This window comes from Choloepus didactylus, chromosome 17, assembly GCF_015220235.1.
Source record: "Choloepus didactylus isolate mChoDid1 chromosome 17, mChoDid1.pri, whole genome shotgun sequence".
NCBI classification, from domain to species: Eukaryota; Metazoa; Chordata; class Mammalia; order Pilosa; family Megalonychidae; genus Choloepus; species Choloepus didactylus.
The window spans coordinates 38,226,253-38,251,726 of record NC_051323.1 but is presented as its reverse complement, the minus strand read 5'-3'; the positions used below and the strand labels follow the sequence as shown (position 1 = coordinate 38,251,726).

Below are 25,474 nucleotides of genomic sequence, written 5' to 3'. Positions count from 1 at the left end.
GAGCACTAGATGATGGATGATAGATAGGGAGAGAGGGAGGGAGGAAGGGAAAGAAATAGCGGTGTGACAACATGTTAAAGTTAGTGGATTGGGGTATCGGGGGAGGGGGGTCAGGGAATGCTGGAGTTCTGTGTATGGGGTTTGTATTGTTTTTGCAACTGTTCCTATAACTTTGAATTTATTTCAAAATAAAATTTTAAAAAAATGTAAGGGAGAGTTTAAAATATTCCATGACAAACAGACAATGAGCAGGTTTATGAATAAGATACCTGTGCTACAGGAAATACTAAAGGGAGTACTACAGACAAATAGGAAAAGAAAGGAGTAAGAGATTTGGGTGATGGTAGCACAACAATGTAAGTACACTGAACAAAGATGACTGTGAGTATGGTTGAAAGAGGAAAGTTAGCATGTGCGACACCCAGAAGGAAAGAGGAAAGATGAAGACTGGGACTGTATAATGCAGTGAAGCCTAGAGTGCGCAACAATTGTGATAAAATGTACAAATATGTTTTTACATGAGGGAGAACAAATGAATATCAATCTTGCAAGGTGTTAAAAATAAGGTGATACTGGGGGAAAAATACAAAAAAAGCTAGAGACTATAATTAACAGAAACATTGTATTATGTTTCTTCTAATGTAACAAAAGCAATATATCAAAACTAAATGCCTATAAGAGGGGGACATAAGGGAGGGGTCTGGGACTCTTGGCATTGATGATGTTGTCTGACTATTTTATTCTACTTTAGGTTAACTCTATCTTTCCTTTTGTTGCTTTTTAGCCATGATGTGTTTTTTTTCCCCATTTCTTTTTCTTTCTCTTTTGAATCTCTACCTTCTTTGACTCTTTCTCCTTCTTTGTGGAAGAAATGGAGATGTCCTTATATAGATAGTGGTGATGGGGGTGAATACATAAATATATGAGTATACAGGGAACCATAGATTGTTTACTTAGGATGGAAACTATGGTGGGTGAACAAAACCATCTTTAAAAAACAAAACGGATTGATGAAGAAACATTGAGTGATATAAATCAGACACATAAAGACAAATATGCAGGGTCTCACTAATATGAACTAATTATAATATATAAACTCCTAGACATGAAATATAAGTTACCAGGATACAGAACGAGGTTAAAGAATGGGGAGCAGTTGCTTATTGTGAGCAGAATGTTCAACTAGGTTGAACTTAAGTGTTTGGAAATGGACAGAGGTGACTGTAGTACATTATTGTGAGAATAACTAACAGTGCTGAATGGTATGTGAATGTGGTGAAAAGGGGAAGCTTAGAGTCACGTATGTCACTAGAAGGAAAGTTGGAGGTTAAAAGATGGAATGTATAAAACAGTGAATCTTGTGGTGAACAGTCTCTGTGATTAACTATACAAATATTAGAAATCTCTTTCATGAACTACAACAAATGTATGACACTATAACTAGAAGTTAATAATAGAGGGATATATAGGGAAAAATATATACCTATTGCAAACTATGTACTACAGTTAGTAGTATTTTAACATTCTTTCATCAATAGTAACAAATGTACTATACCAATACTATGAGTCAGTAATGGGGGGGATGGTTGTGATATGGGAGGATTTGAGTTTTCTTTTTTGTCTTTATTTCTTTTCTGGAGTAATGAAAATGTTCTAAAAATTGAAAAAAAAAATATGGTGATGGATGCACAGCTGTATGATGGTACTGTGGGCAACTGATTGTGCACTTTGGATCTTTGGATAATTGTACAGTATGTGAACAATCTCAGTAAAACTAAATTTTAAAAATGAAAAAAAAAACACACAAAAAAACACAACATTCTATTGGCAGCATGGGGGGGAGTCCCACAGGCAAGGAAGAGAGGGAGAGATAAACCATATTTTCTAATATTTCAAACAACTAATCATTAGAGACCAAAAATGCACGGCATTCTCTAATTAGTTATGGGTGACTCAAATCAAACAAAAATTACACCCTGGTAATTAATGTATTAATCCAGCAATCCAGTGCGAATCCAGCAATAAGAAAGTATGCTAAATTTTTATTAATGCTAGAGTCATAACATTAATTAACAACAAAATGTTTACCATAAATATTATTATAAAATTTAACTCATTATGATACAAAAACAGTTAGACTATAGAACGGTTATAACATTCCCATTCATCAGTCCTCAAGGAATTCTGAGCATAAATGAACATTACAGTATATGAAAGCCTGCCCCTGCACATAGAAAGCATTCAAGTATTTATTTACTGACCCAATTTCTATCTATAAGCTATTCTTTTTATAATAATTTTCTGGTTTATTCAGAAAAAAGCAAATACAAGTATTGTGTAATTAACATTCATTTTACGTATCAATAAAAGAGACTAAGAAAATAACTACAAAACTCCTCCATTTTAACCTTTGTAGAAAAACTGACAAGAATTATTCCACATAAGATTTACTCAGATTAGATTCACTTACCATATTCAAGTCCGGTATACAACTTTGTCTCTTCCAAGGACACCATACTTGGTACCCTGTATAAAAAAAAGAGCACTTGCATTTATTAATAATACCAGTAAGAAGGATTATAGGGAAAAGGCTCATTGCTGGAATGTTTAAATCTAAAGAAAGATGATGCTCTTTGAACAATCACAGATTTCCCATCTTCAAAACTAATTTTTAACTCTATCTTTCTGAAGATTAATCCTGTTTCAATAAGAACAATATTATTCATCTTCAGTAAAGAAAATGTTCATTTAATTTCAATGACTTTAGGAGAAAAAAATGCACCTCCAAAAGGTACACAATATTGCTACTCAATTTTCAGATGTACAAACTTAAATCTAATGATAAGCATTTACACATTTATATAAAGGAATCAGTTTTATAAGAGTATAATAATGATAACTAAAACTAGACACTGAAAACTCACAGTCAAATTTTAAGGAAATATATTAAACAGACAGACTTTTTAGATGATCATTACCCATCCTTTTAAAACCAGCAAAAGCGCTCTCTCCTAACACCTGCAGTAATGCCACTCCTCTAAAGATATTGTTTTGAAGAAAGGTAAAAACATTGCATTTCCTAATTAAGGAACTTCCACAAATTATGTTATCAGAACCTGACCCAGCTAGTTAAGCTCATTAAATGGTTAAACCACTTTTACTTCAGTGAAAGTATACTTCGATTTTCAACATTTTATTTCAAAGTATGAGATTCCAATTTAGTAACTTTTTAAAAACAAAATGATGATACCTTGTAAAAGAAGCAACAAAGGCACAAAAGCCAAGAAAACATGGGGTAATAAGCATGTAAAAATACAGGATTAATTAGTAATAAATGGAAATTTGATTATTCATCATTCATTAACTGCACAGCTCTTAAAATGAAGAAAACACTTTTTAAATAGACATACTCCCATTTATATTGTATACAGAAAAATACCTGAATTAAATGGGTTATCTTTGCTTTAATATTTGACAGTTAAGGATTTGAGATTTATCTAAATAAAAGGTAATAACATGATTACTAAATTGCCAATTATTTAACTATGTTTCTCGCCATATCCCAATGCCTATGAAAACAATATCTTTTCAAGTTTCAACACCAAGCCTACAGAGTATAAACAAAGAATGACTTCTTTCTTACAAATTTACTTCAAAGTTCATTAATATTTTATAGTATAAAATGCTAATTTGCTTTTTCAGAGACTCTCAAATTCACTTCCAATTCCTCTTAAAGACTTGGCTTTCGTAACATACAGCTTCAATCTTCAAAAACAGCTTGCAAACAAGGAACTTTACAGGACTATTCTGTACAATTGTGTATGATTGAAAAATATATATAAATATATCTAGATTCAATTAGTAAAAATAAGATCAGATTCCTTTATACAATGGATTCAAGAGGAGTCCAATATCTCTACTAAAATTATATTTCACACCAAAAAGAAAAAGCTCATGCTCAAACATTAACAAGCCCTTTCCCCCACTTCACCCCCACATGAGGAAGTGCTTATCATGAGCTGTCACATTAGAGTACATTTCTCCTGGCTACTGCTATGGACATTAGTTTTCTAATGCAGAAATACAACAGTACATTACCCAATACATATCTAGTTCCATATAATATTGAATCAAGTATGAATTATTACATCTTATTTTGAAATAGTTTCAAATATGAATTTTAATGATCACAACATTGCTCCTACAAATAGAAAAAAAACCTCTGTAGTAAATTATTCTTCACATTTTTTGCTATATCCAAAAAACACAACTGTCGAACAAAAAGACTATCGGTTGGGGACATGAAATGTTTTTGTTATTTGCATTTCTGGGCTCTAATAACTCTAATCTCACTGTGATCGCATTTGAAAACAAGCCTCAGAAGAGTCCTGAGCTAATTTTTAAATCCAAGTGCCACTTTGAATTGCTTATCAGTAAATTTCAAGAAAATTCTCGCTATTACAACTATTTTTTTAAAAATTAACCAAGGATTTTTAAATATTAATATATTTAAATAAAATTGGCTTAGCTTTTACTCTATTTTTAATAGCTGAAGTAAAACATTTATTTTCTGTATCTCAAATATGTATAGAGGGTATCTGGTTCAATATACATGTCAGCTTTAATGCATTTCTTCTTACCCACCACAAGTTCCTTTTCAGCTTTAATTTGATCTCATTTACAACAAATTAATTAAACCCCTATTGAATTGACATGTTTTACAATAAATATTTATACTAAATATACCTTCTAATCTTTAGAAGAATGGTTTTCCAAAAGAAATCTATACCCATTATCCAAGTAAGGCTTAATGATCATATCTCTTTGTGGCCACACTACAGATCTATATGTGCCCAGGTTGCACACTCATATTTAAAACTGCTATGGGGGGGGGGGGGCTGCTTTTGGAATTATTAGTTACGTACATAATCTTAGCTGAATAGACTTAAAATGCTGTCAACACTTAAGAGTTCTACGCTTTTTTAAGAGCTGTTAACTGTATCTGTAATTTAAATCAAATACCACTCCTTCCCCTCCCCTCACCCCTAAGTGAAATTCATTCTATTCATTCACTGCTCCATTCTACAAATAGTAATATCATTTGACCTCAGGAGCCAAATAAAACTGAAAAATAATTCTTAAGCAACATATTATAAACAATTCCATCTATACAATAAGAATAAAGTAAAATGAGCTTCATAAAATCTACATACTATGAAGCCACCTAATTTATAACAAAACATTACATATTTGTGCCACTAAAATAAGAGTTAGAAAATTTTCCAGAACTATGGTATTTGCACCACAAGATGGCAAATTTCATTAGAATTGAGTTAGAACGATAAGAATAATCACTGGTAGAAAAGAAAAGATGGTGAAAAGAGGCGACGTGACTAAACATAAAAACAAAATAAACAATACAAATCAAATATGCAAAGAAGGCTAGGTGAATTGTCATGAAACAACTGCAAGCAATAAAGACAAAATTCTTCGTGTATAGTGAAAGAACATACAACTCTTGTAAATAATCCCTTCCTTCTCAAATAGAAGCGCACATAAAAGGCATAAAACCAAGCCAAGAATAAGGTGTTTCCTTCCTTCAGGGTTAAAAGCCTTTCACAAGAGACAACTGGCCTATTTCTGTGTTCTATCATCCAATTCAATCCTAGGCATCAATATTAGCTATAAACACAAATGAAAAGATGGCTCTTACTGAGTAAGGAAGTACAGAGAAATCTTACATACTGCTAGATTTAAAATGAACTCTGAGCGTTTCCAGGTATGACACGCAAGCTTTTAAACATCAATGAAAAAAGGCGTTAGGTGAAATAAGGAGAAAACAGGGTTACTCACCGTGGAGTAGTAACTGTTTCCTTTTCTGTGTGCAGCTCCCCCAGCAGAGCTGGGTAGTTTCCTGGAGGTGCCAAGAGAGGTTAGCTAGCCCTGCCCCTCATTGCATAGCAACACATCCTTTTACATATCAATGAAATGGTCTCACTCTTAGACCTTAAGTATGATTATTTTTTTTTTTTTTAGTAAAAACCTAGTAAAAGCTGAGCTGAGATCCTAAAGAATGATTTAATTAAGAATGATTTACCAGATCTATCAGAGAAAAGAGGGCACAAAGTAAAGAAATACTCGAGAAGAAAAATAACTCCTCTACTTTGAGTAACCCTGTTTTTTTATGTTAATTTTTTGCATTCTGTAATAGCTGGTTAGACCTAAGCGATTACAGGAAGTGGGTTGCAAAAGGAGGAACTAATGGCAATTTCAGTATTAAAGGCAAGTGTCCAAAACTCCTGTGTGATACTGGAAAGATATGATTCAATTTCCACATCTGTAAAGGCAGAACTATGAGGATAACCTATATCACCGATATTTCTCTTATACCATTGACTGGAACTTCCAAGAGAAAAGTAGAGAGGTTACATTTTAACTCATTCTATAAGATTAATTCAGCAACCTGTGGTACCTGCCAAAACTTAAAAATTCAAATCATTTTAATTTTTACTTAACTAAAAAATATTTACCCTAATTACCCTCAGGGGCCTTACCTTACTCATCCTTTGAAACAGTAAAATTTATATACAAGATATCCATCTCAGTAATCCTACATATATTAAGGCCAACAATGTAAATATCATTATGTATAAGATTCACTTTTATACTTAGGTAGGACAATCAACTTATCTGAGCTTTTTACTTTTTGGTTTTCACCTTCAGGAGCCATTTCCCTGAACAATAAGATTTTAAGACCATCCCATAAACTTTATAAGGAGCTAAGTTAGATTTTCTTACAGGAAAACTGAGAAATAAACTAAGTCTCCAGTTTTTGATCAAAGCCATTTTCCCAAATACAAAGACAACTAACACATGCACAAGGCAAACTTAATACTGAACAATCAGACAAAAAAATTATAGCAACTAGAATATTCTACCTAACTCAGGTTCATATATCAGAAAAATATAAATTTAAATTTAAAGATTTCCTAGAATTGCTATGTGCTTCCAAAAACTGGTCTGGTATTTCAGAAAATGCATAATGTCCCACAATACCAGGGCCAAACTGTTCATTATTAGAAGACAGAATTCTTTAGGCATCTAGCAGTGTGAAAAGCACATAGAGAGCATATATACTTTTCTGGATCATCCTAAAAACAGGTGAGCAGGTTCACATTTTTTATATCACAAAACAACAGAACAATAAATTGAAATTATTTTTCAAATCAATTTATATTTAGAAGATTTTAACAATTATTGACCTCAATTAGATACAGCATTTAGAAATTTAAAGAGCTAACTTTATTTTATGATACTTTAATAACAACTTATCTATTACCTACAAAAAAAAGCCAAAATGTTATAAACAGAAAATAAATGTAAAACTGCACACTTTTCCAAAATAAATTAAAATTTCATTTGAAGGTGCTACCAACCAGTTAGGAACTGGTTTTAAAGGATTCAGTTAAGAATTATTTAAAAGCCAAAGGGAGTCTTTTCACAGTCTGAAATTCTCTTCCTTTCTCAACTTCTCTGAGAAAAAGCCTATAAAGGATACTTATAACAATTTTATAGCTTGTCATGTAGGCTCAGTCTATTTATATTCTATAGCATTCATAAAATTTTCATAACATTTTTACTGAAAACACATTCCATTATATAAAAATCTAATTGGCTTTATAATAACTATATATGTGGAGCTTTTGACCTGATGCACACTTAATTCAAGGATGAAGACTTTTTTCAATTCACTATTACAGCATGCATGGCATAAATACGGCTACCTGCTGATATAAACTCTTAAGAGAAAACTCAACTTCCTTAAGTTGACAATGCAGCAATGCATCCTAATGATCATTCAATACTGAAAATACATGGAAGATACATCCTTTTGCTCCTCAACTCTTAGATTAAATAACCACAATTCTCAGTGTCAATATCTTCAAGGAGAACTCAATTCACTGACATACTAAATTTGTTACCCAGAAATAGCTTTTTAGCATGCCACAGAAGGGTTCTTATTGTATAATACACTGTTAATCAAGATGACTGAGAAACTCAACTTCTGTAAGTCTTTTATTTTTAAAATGTTTAAATTCAGTTTCTCTTAAAACCAATGGATTCTGGTTAAATTGCTCTTAAATTGCAAAAGTGATGAAAGACAAAATTTCTTTAAAAGGAATCCAACAAATTACAGGCAAACTTAAGCTGAAATAACCCTATTTACCGCTCTTAAACCTAATAAAGAACCTCAAGTTCAATGCCTAGAAATAGTTTTCAAAGTAAAATAAGTGGGAATTCTAGAAAAGTATAACAAAAAAATGACTATGGAAAATGTGGGAAAGACAAGTGAGCTACATTTTTAAACCACTCCTTGAAATTTCTTAAGATTTTTGTTGCAAGAATCATTAAATAATTCCTCCCTTTTTGCTCTCTGAAGATTTACTTACATATTTTTTTGTGATTTTCATTAACTTGCATAGCAATGAGATGTTGATGTTGGAAAGATAATGACCTAAGATGATATTGTGAAGCTAGTATCTGTCAATTCACTGATTGAGATAGAAAGCCATGACATTCTGCTGATTTCATTTAAACTCAATTTTTCAGCTTAAAAGACAACAGTAAAAATGATAAAATTGAGATAATCATTCAAAACAATTACATCTGAAAAGTATCAAAAATCTTAAAACTCGTTAAAAATATGAAAAGCTCAAAAACCATCAACATTGAATGATTTTTTATGAAAAAACATCCCAGTTTCTTTTTGCTACAAAATCCTAAATCGAAATGATTGTACACAAAAGTAAAAAGTGTTTTTCTTTCTTTATAACTCCAGAATACTCTCTGAATATTAATCTCAGAATCTTAATATTTTAAAATAAATATTAAAGAATATTTGTATTAACTCAGTAAATTAACAGAAGAATTTAATGTCTCTAAGTGATATTTTTAAATTGATTGGCATTTAAGTTATTTCATCCTAATACCGTATGAAAATCTGAATTAAGCCTTTAAGAGGTTTATAAGCCTAAATTGTGTCTCAGGTATTTTTGGCTTAACAGTGACAAACAAAAAGGTCAAGATGATACAAAAGAGTGGCAATAATAAAACCATTGCATTGTTAAGTGACTAAGACTTAAAGTATACATGAAAAGGGAAAACAGCAAAATATGTAAAGAAACTAATTTTACTTACAAGTGAGTAACTGGCTCTCCTTTCAATGGAGGTAAAAGGTTTCCTGAACCAATTAAACAGTTGTGCACTACTGTCAGACTCTGTAGAACATCATCTCTAGAAAAGATAAAAGGTATTTTCATATTTTACAAACACCTGATCCCTATTTAATAAACCTTCTGAAATCTAGAGGGAGGTATAAAAACTTTTATCAAGTGCAGATATGGAAAACTAAGGCAAAGAAATGGCAAACATCTTCAGTTTACCCAATTAATAGTACAAAATAATTGGACAGATTTATTTGTAATACTGAACCTGCTTAAATTTTAACAAAATCTAAATAATTAATCACAAATTACAACAATTCATGGCCATTTATGAAGCAATTCTGAATTTAACAGCCTCTTTGCCAAAGATCAGTACTACAAACAAAAAGGGAAAACAATGCTATTGATGGCCATCTAGCTTATTCCATCTTCTAAGAAAAGACCTAGCTAAAGACTTATTATCCAGAAGAGCAGGTCAGAGTACTATATAGTCAATGTAGGTCAATCAGACTTCGTCTTCCAAGTCCATTTCTACTGAATCTGTTTATTACTTAAAAGTTTATGGTGTTTGGCACATAGTAATTTTATTACTACTATTTTAGGAACTTCCAAAGACAAACTGTTAATGTTTAATAGTCCCACATAGCTATTTCTAAGAACAGAATGGGAGAACTTCCAGCTGACCAAGACAGTAGAGTGTGATGTTCCAGGGTTCCTTTCTCCCACAGAATCTTCTAGCCGAAACTGGCAGAACACTCTTTCTCAGAGCTCTTGCAGAGCAGCTTGCTGACAACTAAAGCAATGTTAAGGAAGGAAAAAAAAAAACAAAACAAAACTGCCAAACAAAACAACATTGCAGCCTGGAGCAAATGATATCTGTCTTTAAGACATATAATAAAGCACCCAGACCAGGGGAAAGACAATTTCAGAGAAAGAAGAGGGGGCATTTAGATTCCTGAAAATGAGGTAATTCCTAAGGCCACCAGATGTCCAGGACAAGCCACAGGATCAGACAAGATCAGAGAAGACCCTGCAAAATTCGCCTCTGGTTGTTTTCAGGTTCAATGGTAGGAGGATTAAGCTCTGAAAGAGAACACCAGCCAACACAATGCCAAACTGCAAAGACAGTGAAAGGTGTTCTTTGGGATTTGTTTTGTTTGTTTTGTTAGCTCCTGGCATTCAAAGAAATCTCTTGTTATATCACTAGGTGGGTATAACCTTAAGGAACAGACTCCTCAGGAACTACATTCCAGAGTCAACATATTAATATTAACATGCATAGTATGCAACAAAAGATTGCATACAAAGTAACAGGAAATGATGGCCCATACAAAAGAATAAGATAAAAATCAGAAACCATCACCAGAAACCATCTGGTCCAAAGAATAGACTTTGGACATACAGGAGGAAAACTTTAATGGCAGAAAAGCTTCCAAATTTAATGACAGAAATGAATACACACACACAAGAAACCCAATGAACTCCAAACAGGATAAACTCAAAGAGATCCATGTCCAAACACATTATAATCAAACTGTCAAATGCCAAAGAAAAACAGAGAACTCTGACAGCTGCATTAAGGGAGCCTCAAAAAGACTAAATGTCGATTTCTTATCAGAAACCACTGAGGCAAGAAGGCAATGGGACAAAATATTTTAAATTGCTAGGAAAAAAAATAACAGCCAACCAAGAATTTTATATCTAGCAAAATCTATCTTTGGAAAATGAGGGAGAGATTAGGACATTCCCAGACAAACAAAAGCTGGATGGGTTCATAATCATTAGACAACAGATTCAAGTGGCATAAAGAAATAAAGATTACTGGTAAAGGTAACTACAGGGGTAATTATAAACACAGTACTATTGCATTTTTGGTTTGCAATTTCTCTATTTACTTTTTATAGCATCGAAAATGCAAATACATAAAATGTAATGATAAATCTATGACTTGGGACACATTATGTATAAACACATAACTCGTGACAAGAACAACATAACCGTGGGGGGATGCAGAATACAGGAACATAGTTTGTCTATGCTATTGAAGTTAAGGTAGTATCAAATTAAACAAGCATGTTACAGATTAGATTTAGGAGGTTAAATTTAAGCCCCATGGTTACCACAAAGCAAATATTGAAAAATATTTGCACAAAAAGGAAACGAGAAAAGATTCTAAAGAATTTGCTACTAAAGATCAACTAAGTACAAAAATAGGCAGCTAATGGAAGAATTTAGAGACAAAAAAAAACAAAAAACAAAAAACAAAACAAAAATCAAAGAAGAAGAAGACAGAAATTCTCCAATATCAGTAGTTACTTTAAATTGTAGACAGTTTAAACTCTCCAATCAAAAGTCAGAAATTAGCAGAATGGATAAAAAGCATGACCCAATTACATGCTGTTTACAAAAGACTCAAATACAAATATACAAGTAGGTCAAAAGTGAAAGGATGGCAGAAAAGTTCCAACCAAATAGTAACCAAGAGAGGTATGTGGCTGTACTAACATAAAATAAAACAGACTGCAAGTTAAAAACAGTTACAAGGAACACAGAAAGGTACTATCTAGTCATAAAAGAGTCAATTCAATGAGCCATAACAATTACAAATATACATAACACGTATATGCAACTAACAACAGAACACAGATATATGAAGCAATATTGAGATATTTGAAGGGAGCAATAGATGGTCTACATTAATAGGAAACTTCAATGACCACTTTCAATATTGACAGAACATCTAGACAGAAGGTCTTTAGGAAGTAATCTAGCAACCCTTGTTGATAAAAACACTCAGATTACTAGGTACAGAAGGAAACTTCTACAACACAATCAAGGGCATTTATGATAAACACACAGCTAACACTATACTTAACAATGAAAAACTGAACGCTTTCCCCTAAGATCAGGATGTCCACTTTCACCACTGCTACTCAATATTGTACTGGAAGTTCTGACCAGACCAATTAGGCAAAATGAATAAATAAAAGGCATCCAAACAGAAAATGAGTAAGTTAAAATTTCCCTATTTGCAGATGACATGATCCTAATTATAGAAAAATCCTGAAAAATCCACTACAAAGCTACTAGAATTAATGAACAAACTCAGCAAAGTGGCAGGGTACAAGAGCAACCCAAAATCAGTGGTTTTTCTATGCACCAGTAATGAACAATCTGAAAAGGAAATCAAGAAAAATATTACATCTACAATAACTAAAATAATATCTAGGAATTACTCAACCGAGGATATAAAGGATTTTATAAGGAAAACTACAAAACATTGCTTAGTGAAATTAAAATAGACCTAAATAAAAGGAACTACATTCTGTGTTCCTGAATTGGGATACTAAAAATTGCTAAAATGTTAGCCTTCCTTGCAGAAATGGAAAAGCAAATCATGAAATTCGTATGGAAGGTAAAGGCCCCCAAATTGGCAAAAACATCTTGAAAAAGAAGGATGAAGTTGGAGGACACTCACTTCCTGATTTTAAAAGTTATTACCAGGGAGGCGGGGCAAGATGGCAGACTGGTGAGCTGTATGTTTTAGTTACTCCTCCAGGAAAGTAGGTAGAAAGCCAGGAACTGCGTGGACTGGACACCACAGAGCAATCTGACTTTGGGCATACTTCATACAACACTCATGAAAACGTGGAACTGCTGAGATCAGCAAAATCTGTAAGTTTTTGCAGCCAGGGGACCCGCGCCCCTCCCTGCCAGGCTCAGTCCCGTGGGAGGAGGGGCTGTCAGCTACGGGAAGGAGAAGGGAGAACTGCAGTGGCAGCCCTTATCGGAAACTCATTCTGCTGATCCAAACTCCAACCACAGATAGACGGAGACCAGACACCAGAGAATCTGAGAGCAGCCAGCCCAGCAGAGAGGAGACAGGCATAGAAAAAAAACAACACGAAAAACTCCAAAATAAAAGCGGAGGATTTTTGGAGTTCTGGTGAACATAGAAAGGGGAAGGGCAGAGCTCAGGCCCGAGCTCAGGCCCTGAGGCGCATATGTAAATCCCGAAGAAAAGCTGATCTCTCTGCCCTATGGACCTTTCCTTAAAGGCCCTGGTTGCTTTGTCTCTTAGCATTTCAATAACCCATTAGATCTCTGAGGAGGGCCCTTTTTTTTTTAATCCTTTTTTCTTTTTCTAAAACAATTACTCTAAGAAGCCCAATACAGAAAGCTTCAAAGACTTGCAATTTCGGCAGGTCAAGTCAAGAGCAGAACTAGGAGAGCTCTGAGACAAAACGCAATAATCCACTGGCTGAGAAAATTCACTAAACACCACAACTTCCCAAGAAAAGGGGGGTGTCTGCTCACAGCCATCATCCTGGTGGACAGGAAACACTCCTGCCCATCGCCAGCCCCATAGCCCAGAACTGCCCCAGACAACCCAGTGTGACGGAAGTGCTTCAGATAACAGGCACACACCACAAAACTGGGCGTGGACATTAGCCTTCCCTGCAACCTCAGCTGATTGTCCCAGAGTTGGGAAGGTAGAGCAGTGTGAATTAACAAAGCCCCATTCAGCCATCATTTCAGCAGACTGGGAGCCTCCCTACACAACCCAGCAGCCCAGAACTGCCCAGGGGGGACGGCACTCATCTGTGACATAGCACAGTCATCCCTCAACAGAGGACCCGGGGTGCACGGCCTGGAAGAGGGGCCCACTTGCAAGTCTCAGGAGCCATACACCAATACCAAGGACTTGTGGGTCAGTGGCATAGACAAACTGTGGCAGGACTGAACTGAAGGATTAGACTATTGCAGCAGCTTTAAAACTCTAGGATCACCAGGGAGATTTGATTGTTAGAGCCACCCCCCCCTCCCTGACTGCCCAGAAACACGCCCCATACATAGGGCAGGCAACACCAACTACACACGCAAGCTTGGTACACCAATTGGACCCCACAAGACTCACTCCCCCACTCACCAAAAAGGCTAAGCAGGGGAGAACTGGCTTGTGGAGAACAGGTGGCTCGTGGACGCCACCTGCTGGTTAGTTAGAGAAAGTGTACTCCATGAAGCTGTAGATCTGATAAATTAGAGATAAGGACTTCAATTGGTCTACAAATCCTAAAAGAACCCTATCAAGTTCAGCAAATGCCACGAGGCCAAAAACAACAGAAAATTATAAAGCATATGAAAAAACCAGACGATATGGATAACCCAAGCCCAAGCACCCAAATCAAAAGACCAGAAGAGACACAGCACCTAGAGCAGCTACTCAAAGAACTAAAGATGAACAATGAGACCATAGTACGGGAGACAAAGGAAATCAAGAAGACCCTAGAAGAGCATAAAGAAGACATTGCAAGACTAAATAAAAAAATGGATGATCTTATGGAAATTAAAGAAACTGTTGACCAAATTAAAAAGATTCTGGACATTCATAGTACAAGACTAGAGGAAGCTGAACAATGAATCAGTGACCTCGAAGATGACAGAATGGAAAATGAAAGCATAAAAGAAAGAATGGGGAAAAAAATTGAAAAAATCGAAATGGACCTCAGGGATATGATAGATAATATGAAACGTCCAAATATAAGACTCATTGGTGTCCCAGAAGGGGAAGAAAAGGGTAAAGGTCTAGGAAGAGTATTCAAAGAAATTGTTGGGGAAAACTTCCCAAATCTTCTAAACAACATAAATACACAAATCATAAATGCTCAGCGAACCCCAAATAGAATAAATCCGAATAAACCCACTCCGAGACATATACTGATCACACTGTCAAACACAGAAGAGAAGGAGCAAGTTCTGAAAGCAGCAAGAGAAAAGCAATTCACCACATACAAAGGAAACAGCATAAGACTAAGTAGTGACTACTCAGCAGCCACCATGGAGGCAAGAAGGCAGTGGCAAGATATATTTAAAATTCTGAGTGAGAAAAATTTCCAGCCAAGAATACTTTATCCAGCAAAGCTCTCCTTCAAATTTGAGGGAGAGCTTAAATTTTTCACAGACAAACAAATGCTGAGAGAATTTGCTAACAAGAGACCTGCCCTACTGGAGATACTGAAGGGAGCCCTACAGACAGAGAAACAAAGAAAGGACAGAGAGACTTGGAGAAAGGTTCAGTACTAAAGAGATTCAGTATGGGTACAATAAAGGATATTAATAGACAAAGGGGAAAAATATGACAAACATAAACCAAAGGATAAGATGGCTGATTCAAGAAATGCCTTCACGGTTATAACGTTGAATGTAAATGGATTAAACTCCCCAATTAAAAGATATAGATTCGCAGAATGGATCAAAAAAAATGAACCATCAATATGTTGCATACAAGAGACTCATCTTAGACAAAGGGACACAAAGAAACTGAAAGTGAAAGGATGGAAAAAAATATTTCATGCAAGCTACAGCCAAAAGAAAGCAGGTGTAGCAATATTAATCTCAGATAAAATAGACTTCAAATGCAGGGATGTTTTGAGAGACAAAGAAGGCCACTACATACTAATAAAAGGGGCAATTCAGCAAGAAGAAATAACAATCGTAAATATCTACGCACCCAATCAAGGTGCCACAAAATACATGAGAGAAACACTGGCAAAACTAAAGGAAGCAATTGATGTTTCCACAATAATTGTGGGAGACTTCAACACATCACTCTCTCCTATAGATAGATCAACCAGACAGAAGACCAATAAGGAAATTGAAAACCTAAACAATCTGATAAATGAATTAGATTTAACAGACATATACAAGACATTACATCCCAAATCACCAGGATACACATACTTTTCTAGTGCTCATGGAACTTTCTCCAGAATAGGTCATATACTGGGACATAAAACAAGCCTCAATAAATTTAAAAAGATTGAAATTATTCAAAGCACATTCTCTGACCACAATGGAATACAATTAGAAGTCAATAACCATCAGAGACTAAGAAAATTCACAAATACCTGGAGGTTAAACAACACACTCCTAAACAATCAGTGGGTTAAAGAAGAAATAGCAAGAGAAATTGCTAAATATATAGAGATGAATGAAAATGAGAACACAACATACCAAAACCTATGGGATGCAGCAAAAGCAGTGCTAAGGGGGAAATTTATAGCACTAAACGCATATATTAAAAAGGAAGAAAGAGCCAAAATCAAAGAACTAATGGATCAACTGAAGAAGCAAGAAAATGAACAGCAAACCAATCCTAAACCAAGTAGAAGAAAAGAAATAACAAGGATTAAAGCAGAAATAAATGACATAGAGAACAAAAAAACAATAGAGAGGATAAATATCACCAAAAGTTGGTTCCTTGAGAGGATCAACAAGATTGACAAGCCCCTAGCTAGACTGACAAAATCAAAAAGAGAGAAGACCCATATAAACAAAATAAGGAATGAAAAAGTTGACATAACTGCAGATCCTGAAGAAATTAAAAAAATTATAAGAGGATATTATGAACAACTGTATGGCAACAAACTGGATAATGTAGAAGAAATGGACAATTTCCTGGAAACATATGAACAACCTAGACTGACCAGAGAGGAAATAGAAGACCTCAGCCAACCCATCACAAGCAAAGAGATCCAATCAGTCATCAAAAATCTTCCCACAAATAAATGCCCAGGGCCAGATGGCTTCACAGGGGAATTCTACCAAACTTTCCAGAAAGAACTGACACCAATCTTACTCAAACTCTTTCAAAACATTGAAGAAAATGGAACACTACCTAACTCATTCTATGAAGCTAACATCAATCTAATACCAAAACCAGGCAAAGATGCTACAAAAAAGGAAAACTACCGGCCAATCTCCCTAATGAATATAGATGCAAAAATCCTCAACAAAATACTTGCAAATCGAATCCAAAGACACATTAAACAAATCATACACCATGACCAAGTGGGGTTTATTCCAGGCATGCAAGGATGGTTCAACATAAGAAAATCAATCAATGTATTACAACACATTAACAAGTCAAAAGGGAAAAATCAAATGATCATCTCAATAGATGCTGAAAAAAGCATTTGACAAAATCCAACATCCCTTTTTGATAAAAACACTTCAAAAGGTAGGAATTGAAGGAAACTTCCTCAACATGATAAAGAGCATATATGAAAAACCCACAGCCAGCATAGTACTCAATGGTGAGAGACTGAAAGCCTTCCCTCTAAGATCAGGAACAAGACAAGGATGCCCACTGTCACCACTGTTATTCAACATTGTGCTGGAAGTGCTAGCCAGGGCAATCCGGCAAGACAAAGAAATAAAAGGCATCCAAATTGGAAAAGAAGTAAAACTGTCATTGTTTGCAGATGATATGATCTTATATCTAGAAAACCCTGAGAAATCGACGATACAGCTACTAGAGCTAATAAACAAATTTAGCAAAGTAGCGGGATACAGGTTAATGCACATAAGTCAGTAATGTTTCTATATGCTAGAAATGAACAAACTGAAGAGACACTCAAGAAAAAGATACCATTTTCAATAGCAACTAAAAAAATCAAGTACCTAGGAATAAACTTAACCAAAGATGTAAAAGACCTATACAAAGAAAACTACATAACTCTACTAAAAGAAATAGAAGGGGACCTTAAAAGATGGAAAAATATTCCATGTTCATGGATAGGAAGACTAAATGTCATTAAGATGTCAATTCTACCCAAACTCATCTACAGATTCAATGCAATCCCAATCAAAATTCCAACAACCTACTTTGCAGACTTGGAAAAGCTAGTTATCAAATTTATTTGGAAAGGGAAGATGCCTGGAATTGCTAAAGACACTCTAAAAAAGAAAAACGAAGTGGGAGGACTTACACTCCCTGACTTTGAAGCTTATTATAAAGCCACAGTTGCCAAAACAGCATGGTACTGGCACAAAGATAGACATATAGATCAATGGAATCGAATTGAGAATTCGGAGATAGACCCTCAGATCTATGGCCGATTGATCTTTGATAAGGCCCCCAAAGTCACTGAACTGAGTCATAATGGTCTTTTCAACAAATGGGGCTGGGAGAGTTGGATATCCATATCCAAAAGAATGAAAGAGGACCCCTACCTCACCCCCTACACAAAAATTAACTCAAAATGGACCAAAGATCTCAATATAAAAGAAAGTACCATAAAACTCCTAGAAGATAATGTAGGAAAACATCTTCAAGACCTTGTATTAGGCGGCCACTTCCTAGACTTTACACCCAAAGCACAAGCAACAAAAGAGAAAATAGATAAATGGGAACTCCTCAAGCTTAGAAGTTTCTGCACCTCAAAGGAATTTCTCAAAAAGGTAAAGAGGCAGCCAACTCAATGGGAAAAAATTTTTGGAAACCATGTATCTGACAAAAGACTGATATCTTGCATATATAAAGAAATCCTACAACTCAGTGACAATAGTACAGTCGGCCCAATTATAAAATGGGCAAAAGATATGAAAAGACAGTTCTCTGAAGAGGAAATACAAATGGCCAAGAAACACATGAAAAAATGTTCAGCTTCACTAGCTATTAGAGAGATGCAAATTAAGACCACAATGAGATACCATCTAACACCGGTTAGAATGGCTGCCATTAAACAAACAGGAAACTACAAATGCTGGAGGGGATGTGGAGAAATTGGAACTCTTATTCATTGTTGGTGGGACTGTATAATGGTTCAGCCACTCTGGAAGTCAGTCTGGCAGTTCCTTAGAAAACTAGATATAGAGTTACCATTCGATCCAGCGATTGCACTTCTCGGTATATACCCGGAAGATCGGAAAGCAGTTGACACGAACAGATATCTGCACGCCAATGTTCATAGCAGTATTATTCACAATTGCCAAGAGATGGAAACAACCCAAATGTCCTTCAACAGATGAGTGGATAAATAAAATGTGGTATATACACACGATGGAATACTACGCGGCAGTAAGAAGGAACGATCTCGTGAAACATATGACAACATGGATGAACCTTGAAGACATAATGCTGAGCGAAATAGGCCAGGCACAAAAAGAGAAATATTATATGCTACCACTAATGTGAACTTTGAAAAATGGAAAACAAATGGTTTATAATGTAGAATGTAGGGGAACTAGCAATAGAGAGCAATTAAGGAAGGGGGAACAATAATCCAAGAAGAACAGATAAGCTATTTAACGTTCTGGGGATGCCCAGGAATGACTATGGTCTGTTAATTTCTGATGGATATAGTAGGAGCAAGTTCACAGAAATGTTGCTATATTAGGTAACTTTCTTGGGGTAAAGTAGGAACATGTTGGAAGTTAAGCAGTTATCTTAGGTTAGTTGTCTTTTTCTTACTCCCTTGTTATGGTCTCTTTGAAAGGTTCTTTTATTGTATGTTTGTTTTCTTTTTAACTTTTTTTTCATACAGTTGATTTAAAAAAGAAGGGAAAGTTAAAAAAAAAAAAAAAAAAGAAAAACAAGGGAAAAAAAAAGATGTAGTGCCCCCTTGAGGAGCCTGTGGAGAATGCAGGGGTATTCGCCTACCCCACCTCCATGGTTGCTAACATGACCACAGACATAGGGGACTGGTGGTTTAATGGGTTGAGCCCTCTACCACAGGTTTTACCCTTGGGAAGACGGTTGCTGCAAAGGAGAGGCTAGGCCTCCCTATGGTTGTGCCTAAGAGCCTCCTCCCGAATGCCTCTTTGTTGCTCAGATGTGGCCCTGTCTCTCTAGCTAAGCCAACTTGAAAGGTGAAATCACTGCCCTCCCCACTACGTGGGATCAGACACCCAGGGGAGTGAATCTCCCTGGCAACGTGGAATATGACTCCCGGGGAGGAATGTAGACCTGGCATCGTGGGACGGAGAACATCTTCTTGACCAAAAGGGGGATGTGAAAGGAAATGAAATAAGCTTCAGTGGCAGAGAGATTCCAAAAGGAGCCGAGAGGTCACTCTGGTGGGCACTCTTATGCACACTTTAGACAACCCTTTTTAGGTTCTAAAGAATTGGGGTAGCTGGTGGTGGATACCTGAAACTATCAAACTACAACCCAGAACCCATGAATCTCGAAGACAACTGTATAAAAATGTAGCTTATGAGGGGTGACAATGGGATTGGGAAAGCCATAAGGACCACACTCCATTTTGTCTAGTTTATGGATGGATGAGTAGAAAAATAGGGGAAGGAAACAAACAGACAAAGGTACCCAGTGTTCTTTTTTACTTCAATTGCTCTTTTTCACTCTAATTATTATTCTTGTTATTTTTGTGTGTGTGCTAATGAAGGTGTCAGGGATTGATTTGGGTGATGAATGTACCACTATGTAATGGTACTGTAAACAATCGAAAGTACGATTTGTTTTGTATGACTGCGTGGTATGTGAATATATCTCAATAAAATGAAGATTAAAAAAAAAATAAATAAAAAAAAAAAATAAAAGTTATTACCAAGCTACTGTAATCAAACAGTGTGGTACCTGCACAAGGACAGACATTAAGAGACCAATGGATGAGAACTGAGAGTTCAGAAATCAACTCTCACATTGATGGCCAAATGATTTTTGACAAGGGAGCCAAGACCACTGAATGGGGAAAGAATAGTTTCTTCAACAGATAGTACTGGGAAAACTGGATGTCCATATGCAAAGGAATGAAGCTGGACCTCTACATCTCATACCATATACAAAAATTAAATCAAAATGGATCCAAGACCTAAATATAAGAAACAAAACTATAAAAGACCTAGAAGAATATGTAGGGAAGCATATTCGGAACCTTGTATTAGGCAATGACTTCGTAGACTTTAAGCCAGAAGCACAAGTAACAAAAGAAAAAACAGATAAATGAGACTTCAACAAAATTAAAAATTTTTCCCCTTTTAACTACTGAAAGGGGAAATGTTATGTTGTACATATGGGACTAGAACAAAAAATTTTAAAAAAAGGTCCATGGAACTTCACAATACAGTGTACCCTAAGTTAAACCATGGACTACAGTTAATAGTATAATTATAAAAATGTGCTTTCAGCAACTGTAACAAATGTACCACACCAATGCAAGGTGTTAATAACAGGGTGGTATATAGGAATCTTATATTTTATGCATTTATTCTGTAAACCCACAATTTCTCTAATAAAAAAAAGCAAAACAAAATTAAAAACTTTTGTGCAGCAAAGGACTTTGTCATGAACGTAAAAAAGATAAGGTACAGAATGGGAGAACATATTGGAAATTACATCTGATAAGGGATTAATATCTAGAATATATAATGAACTCCTACAGCTCAACAACAAAAAGGCAAAGAACCCAATTTAAAAATGGGCAAAAGATTTGAACAGATATTTCTCCAAAGACTTATACATGGCCAATATACATATGAAAAGACACTCACAGCTATAACCATTAGGGGAATGCAAACCAAAACCACAGTGAGATTTCATGTCACTAGCCATTCTAGTGACATGAGATTTCATGTCACTAGAACGGCTACTATTTAAAAAACGGAAAACAAGTGTTGAGAGGATATGGAGAAATAGGAAAACCCTGTTCCTCGGTGGTGGGAATGTTACCTGGTGCAGCTGCTGTGGTAGACAGATTGGTGGTTCCTCATAAAGCTAAGGACAGAATTGCCATACGACCCGGCAACCCCACTTCTAGGTATATACTGAAAATAACTGAAAGCAGGGACTCGAACAGATATTTGCACCCTGATGTTCATAGTGGCATTATTCACATTTGCCAAAGGATGGAAACAATCTCAGTGTCTATCACAGATGAATAGATAAAGAAAATGTTGCATACACATACAAAGGAATACTATTTGGCCATAAAAAGGAATTAAGTTCTGATATAAGCAACAACATGGATGAACCTTAAAGATATCACATGCAGTGAAATAAGCCAGACACAAAAGGACAAATATTGTAGTTCTTGCTGACAGGAAATAATTAGAATATGCAAATTCATAGTGTCAGAAACTAGAATAAAGGTTATCAGGGAAAGGGGTGGGGTTAGGGAATCAGAATTCATACTTACTTGGTACAGAGCTTCTGTTTGGGGTGATGGTAGCACAAATCGTGAATATATTTAACACTACTGAATTGTATACTTGAAAGTGGTTAAAATGGGAAATGGCATGTATATATATTACTAAAATTAAAACTTAAAAAAAAAATCTAATGAGAGAGAAAAAGATAATCTCTGAGATATTTCCCTAGGTAACATAAATGTCAATTAATGTGAATTGCTAAAAAGTAACAATCCAACAAAATCTAAGCTTGGTCAAGAAACACAAGCAGTTTCTCTCAAAGGGGGCACATATAAACAGTCTTCCCAAATGATGTCCAAGTTTTCTACTATGAAGAAGGCAATAAAAACTAGAAAAAAAAACCTCTAGATATTCTATGTAAGATGTTTAAATCTTATAACAAAATCTCAGTATACAACATTATATTAAATGATTTTCTAAGTACATTTATGATATACTTGAAATTACACATTAAAAATGAATACATCAGATATGCCACAGATAAAGACGGACTAGGTACAAAGGATATTTTCAGTTTACAATCAAATTACACTAATTGATTATAAAAGAAAACTAACCTAGACATTTCAATGTTTCCATCCCCACAGTGTTGGAGCTTGATGAGCTCAGGTCGAAGAAAGGAGTCCAAGAGATAGAAGGCAAAAGCCACTTCTTCTGAAGAAGGAACATGCCACTGGATTCCCAGATTCCACAAGTCCCCGGGTCTACCCCAGTCCTAGAACAAATATTTGGTCAGCAGGTTGAGAAGTTTAAAAAACACACATGTATACTATTTAAAATGTTTAAAAGGAAATGCATAAATAATCCAAACCTAAGCTACAAAATAATGCACAAAAGGTGGCAAGAAAACTTCACCATATACCCCTTCACTATTATTACTCCTAAAGTAATAGTATTATTTTCATTATACTCCTAAAAATATTCTTCCTGAAGAGCCAAATATGCATTTATTATCAGAGTGACAGTAAGTTTATGTGAGGCTATTGAGGTAGCAATAAAATTATAATGGAACTATAGAGGTTAGATGGCATAACATCAATTCACATACAAAACACAAGAAAAGAAAAATAGAGGTTTAGTTCCATGTCACAGTGAAATAACAAAGTGGTATGTATTTCCAAATTTAATACATCCCAATAATAGTTTTAATAATCTATTTTGAAAATAAAGTACTGATAGCCTCAGACACAAGAAAACCCACAACTTAAGTACCTTAGAAAACAAACCCCACATATCCCTGAATCCTAAATTATTGAAAATGCTTGCCTTTATAGGAAAGTATTCAGAAGGAGGTTTGTCAAAGCCACCTGGCACACTGCAGTATTCCGTAGGGTAGATAAGTGTAGTAGAACGAAGAAGATGATGTAAAAGGTTGCAAGACAGAGTGTAACCCTGCTTACAGGCTAAATGTAAGGTTCTTTGGAGAATCTTTATAAGGTGCTCCCTATAAGGAAGCAACTTCTTCCCATCCACTCGAGTAATCTAAAGAGAAGAAAAAAAAACTTGAAGATATTTTGATTAAAAGATCAGGAGTCACTAAATAATGTAAAGTTCAATGTTTGGCCATGAAAGTAGAATAAAATAATAACAACATTGCTTCTTAAAATGACTTTAATTCATTTTAGGATTTTCATTTTAACAAATCTAAGAATACACTAACAACTCTTTTTTTAAAATCAAACACATTTTCTGAGTTTAATCTCTCACATGTCATTGTAACTTATCCCTTTCAAAAGAACCTAACTTAATGAGACAAAATTTAATTGAAGTTCTCTGTTCTTGGCTCCTGAATTAACCCATAAAAGAAACTGAGGTTACATGGCCAAATCTAGAATGCAGGAAACAGAGAATTCCCAAATATGATCAACTTTTCCATTAATTAGTTACCCATATTAGAATTAATCAGTAAAAACTCAGTCAAGGAGACTACTGATCAAGAAGTAATCACAATCACCAACTTCTTTGGTAATGAAGGAATATGAGATATTCTGACTTTCTGCAGTCATATCAAGAAATCTCAAAAACTTATTACTTTTCATATGTTTTCAAGTCAAATTGTCATAAAAGAGTTAAATCCTAAAAGCTTGTCAGTGTTTGCAAAGCAATAAATTTTCTTATTCCAAAGAGTAACAGTACCTCAGACAAAAGTTGAAGATTCCATAGTAACTCCTTGTCTAGCTCTTCTTCTTTCAATACATCATCATCTAAAAATGGCAAAATCATTTCAGGAAAAAATACCAGGCATTCAACCAAATACTTCATTTTTAATATTTATATTTTCTATTCCTAAGAGCCAGCCAGAAAGGAGACTTATTTCTTCTTCATAAAGCTGAACTCACTCCAGAAAAGGCAGAAACACAAATTTAGAGAAAATAAATGCACCAATAAGGACTTCTGCCAGTCTCCACATTTCAAAGTAATCGATATTTTTTAAGGCAACCTCTGGATTGCTCATAAAGGAATGAAAATATTAAGTCAATAACATAAAATGTTTAAGCTACCTGCCAACCTTGATGAGACTTTTTTTTGACTGATATTCCACCAAACTGCAAAATTTTAATATTGCATAGCTTAACAAATCTGTTTTTGTCAACAGAGTTCTAGAAACCAAGAAAAAAGTGATCTAAATTATAAAGACAGAATAAAAATCTTATGACTTACTCATTGTAAGCTGAGTTATAACGCTACAGCAATGGGGAACAAATAACTTCAAAGACTCTTCTGGGTTGCACTGAAAACATATTTGTGTAAGTAATTTTTTTGGAAAGGCACAAATATTTACGAGTCATAAAATACACACAAACATTTCATTTCAGTGGTAAATAATGCTTGTAAGCAATTACTTTAAGAACTATGTGTTTTTAAGTATAACAGACATTAACTGGTTAATTCTGCAATAATTAATCACATAAACTTGTTTTTGTTTCACTAGTTGATCAGTAAAAAAGCATGAACTCACCTTTACAGCGGCACGGCACATGTCAGCCACCATGCGGCCCGCTACTCTTGTTTCAAATATATGTGAAACAGAAAAATTAAAAACCTTCTGAAGGGCCACCTGTTAAGATATATAAGAAATGAAAATACCTAATCAGCATTCTTTAGAAAATTAACTATCCTAAGGAAAATCAAAACGATAAATATATTCAGTTTAAAAAATAACCAAATAGGCAATTTTTAATTGTGTTCAGTTTACAAAAATTCATTTAATAATGTTAGATTAATTAGGTTTAAGAAAAATCTTTGCAGAAAATCTTAACTTGAAAAAATCATTTGAGGCACAAGATTTTGTTACAGAA

At 34.8% G+C, this 25,474-nt stretch overlaps 1 protein-coding gene across 4 annotated transcripts in view; it reads right to left on the bottom strand.

Moving 5' to 3' along the window:
- PSME4 (proteasome activator subunit 4) overlaps positions 1-25,474 on the bottom strand; it is a 123,266-nt gene that overhangs the window by 52,272 nt on the left and 45,520 nt on the right. For all 4 annotated transcript variants that reach the window (XR_005212299.1, XM_037806422.1, XM_037806423.1 and 1 more), the window contains exons 15-21: positions 25,135-25,233; positions 24,837-24,906; positions 24,312-24,379; positions 23,442-23,657; positions 22,733-22,890; positions 9,199-9,294; positions 2,471-2,526 (exon numbers count right to left, since the gene is read on the bottom strand). Coding sequence is in view for 3 of the 4 variants with exons in the window: in XM_037806422.1 (XP_037662350.1) it covers positions 2,471-2,526; positions 9,199-9,294; positions 22,733-22,890; positions 23,442-23,657; positions 24,312-24,379; positions 24,837-24,906; positions 25,135-25,233 (763 nt within the window). In the remaining variant the exon portion in view is untranslated. The remainder of the gene's footprint in view (positions 1-2,470; positions 2,527-9,198; positions 9,295-22,732; positions 22,891-23,441; positions 23,658-24,311; positions 24,380-24,836; positions 24,907-25,134; positions 25,234-25,474) is intronic.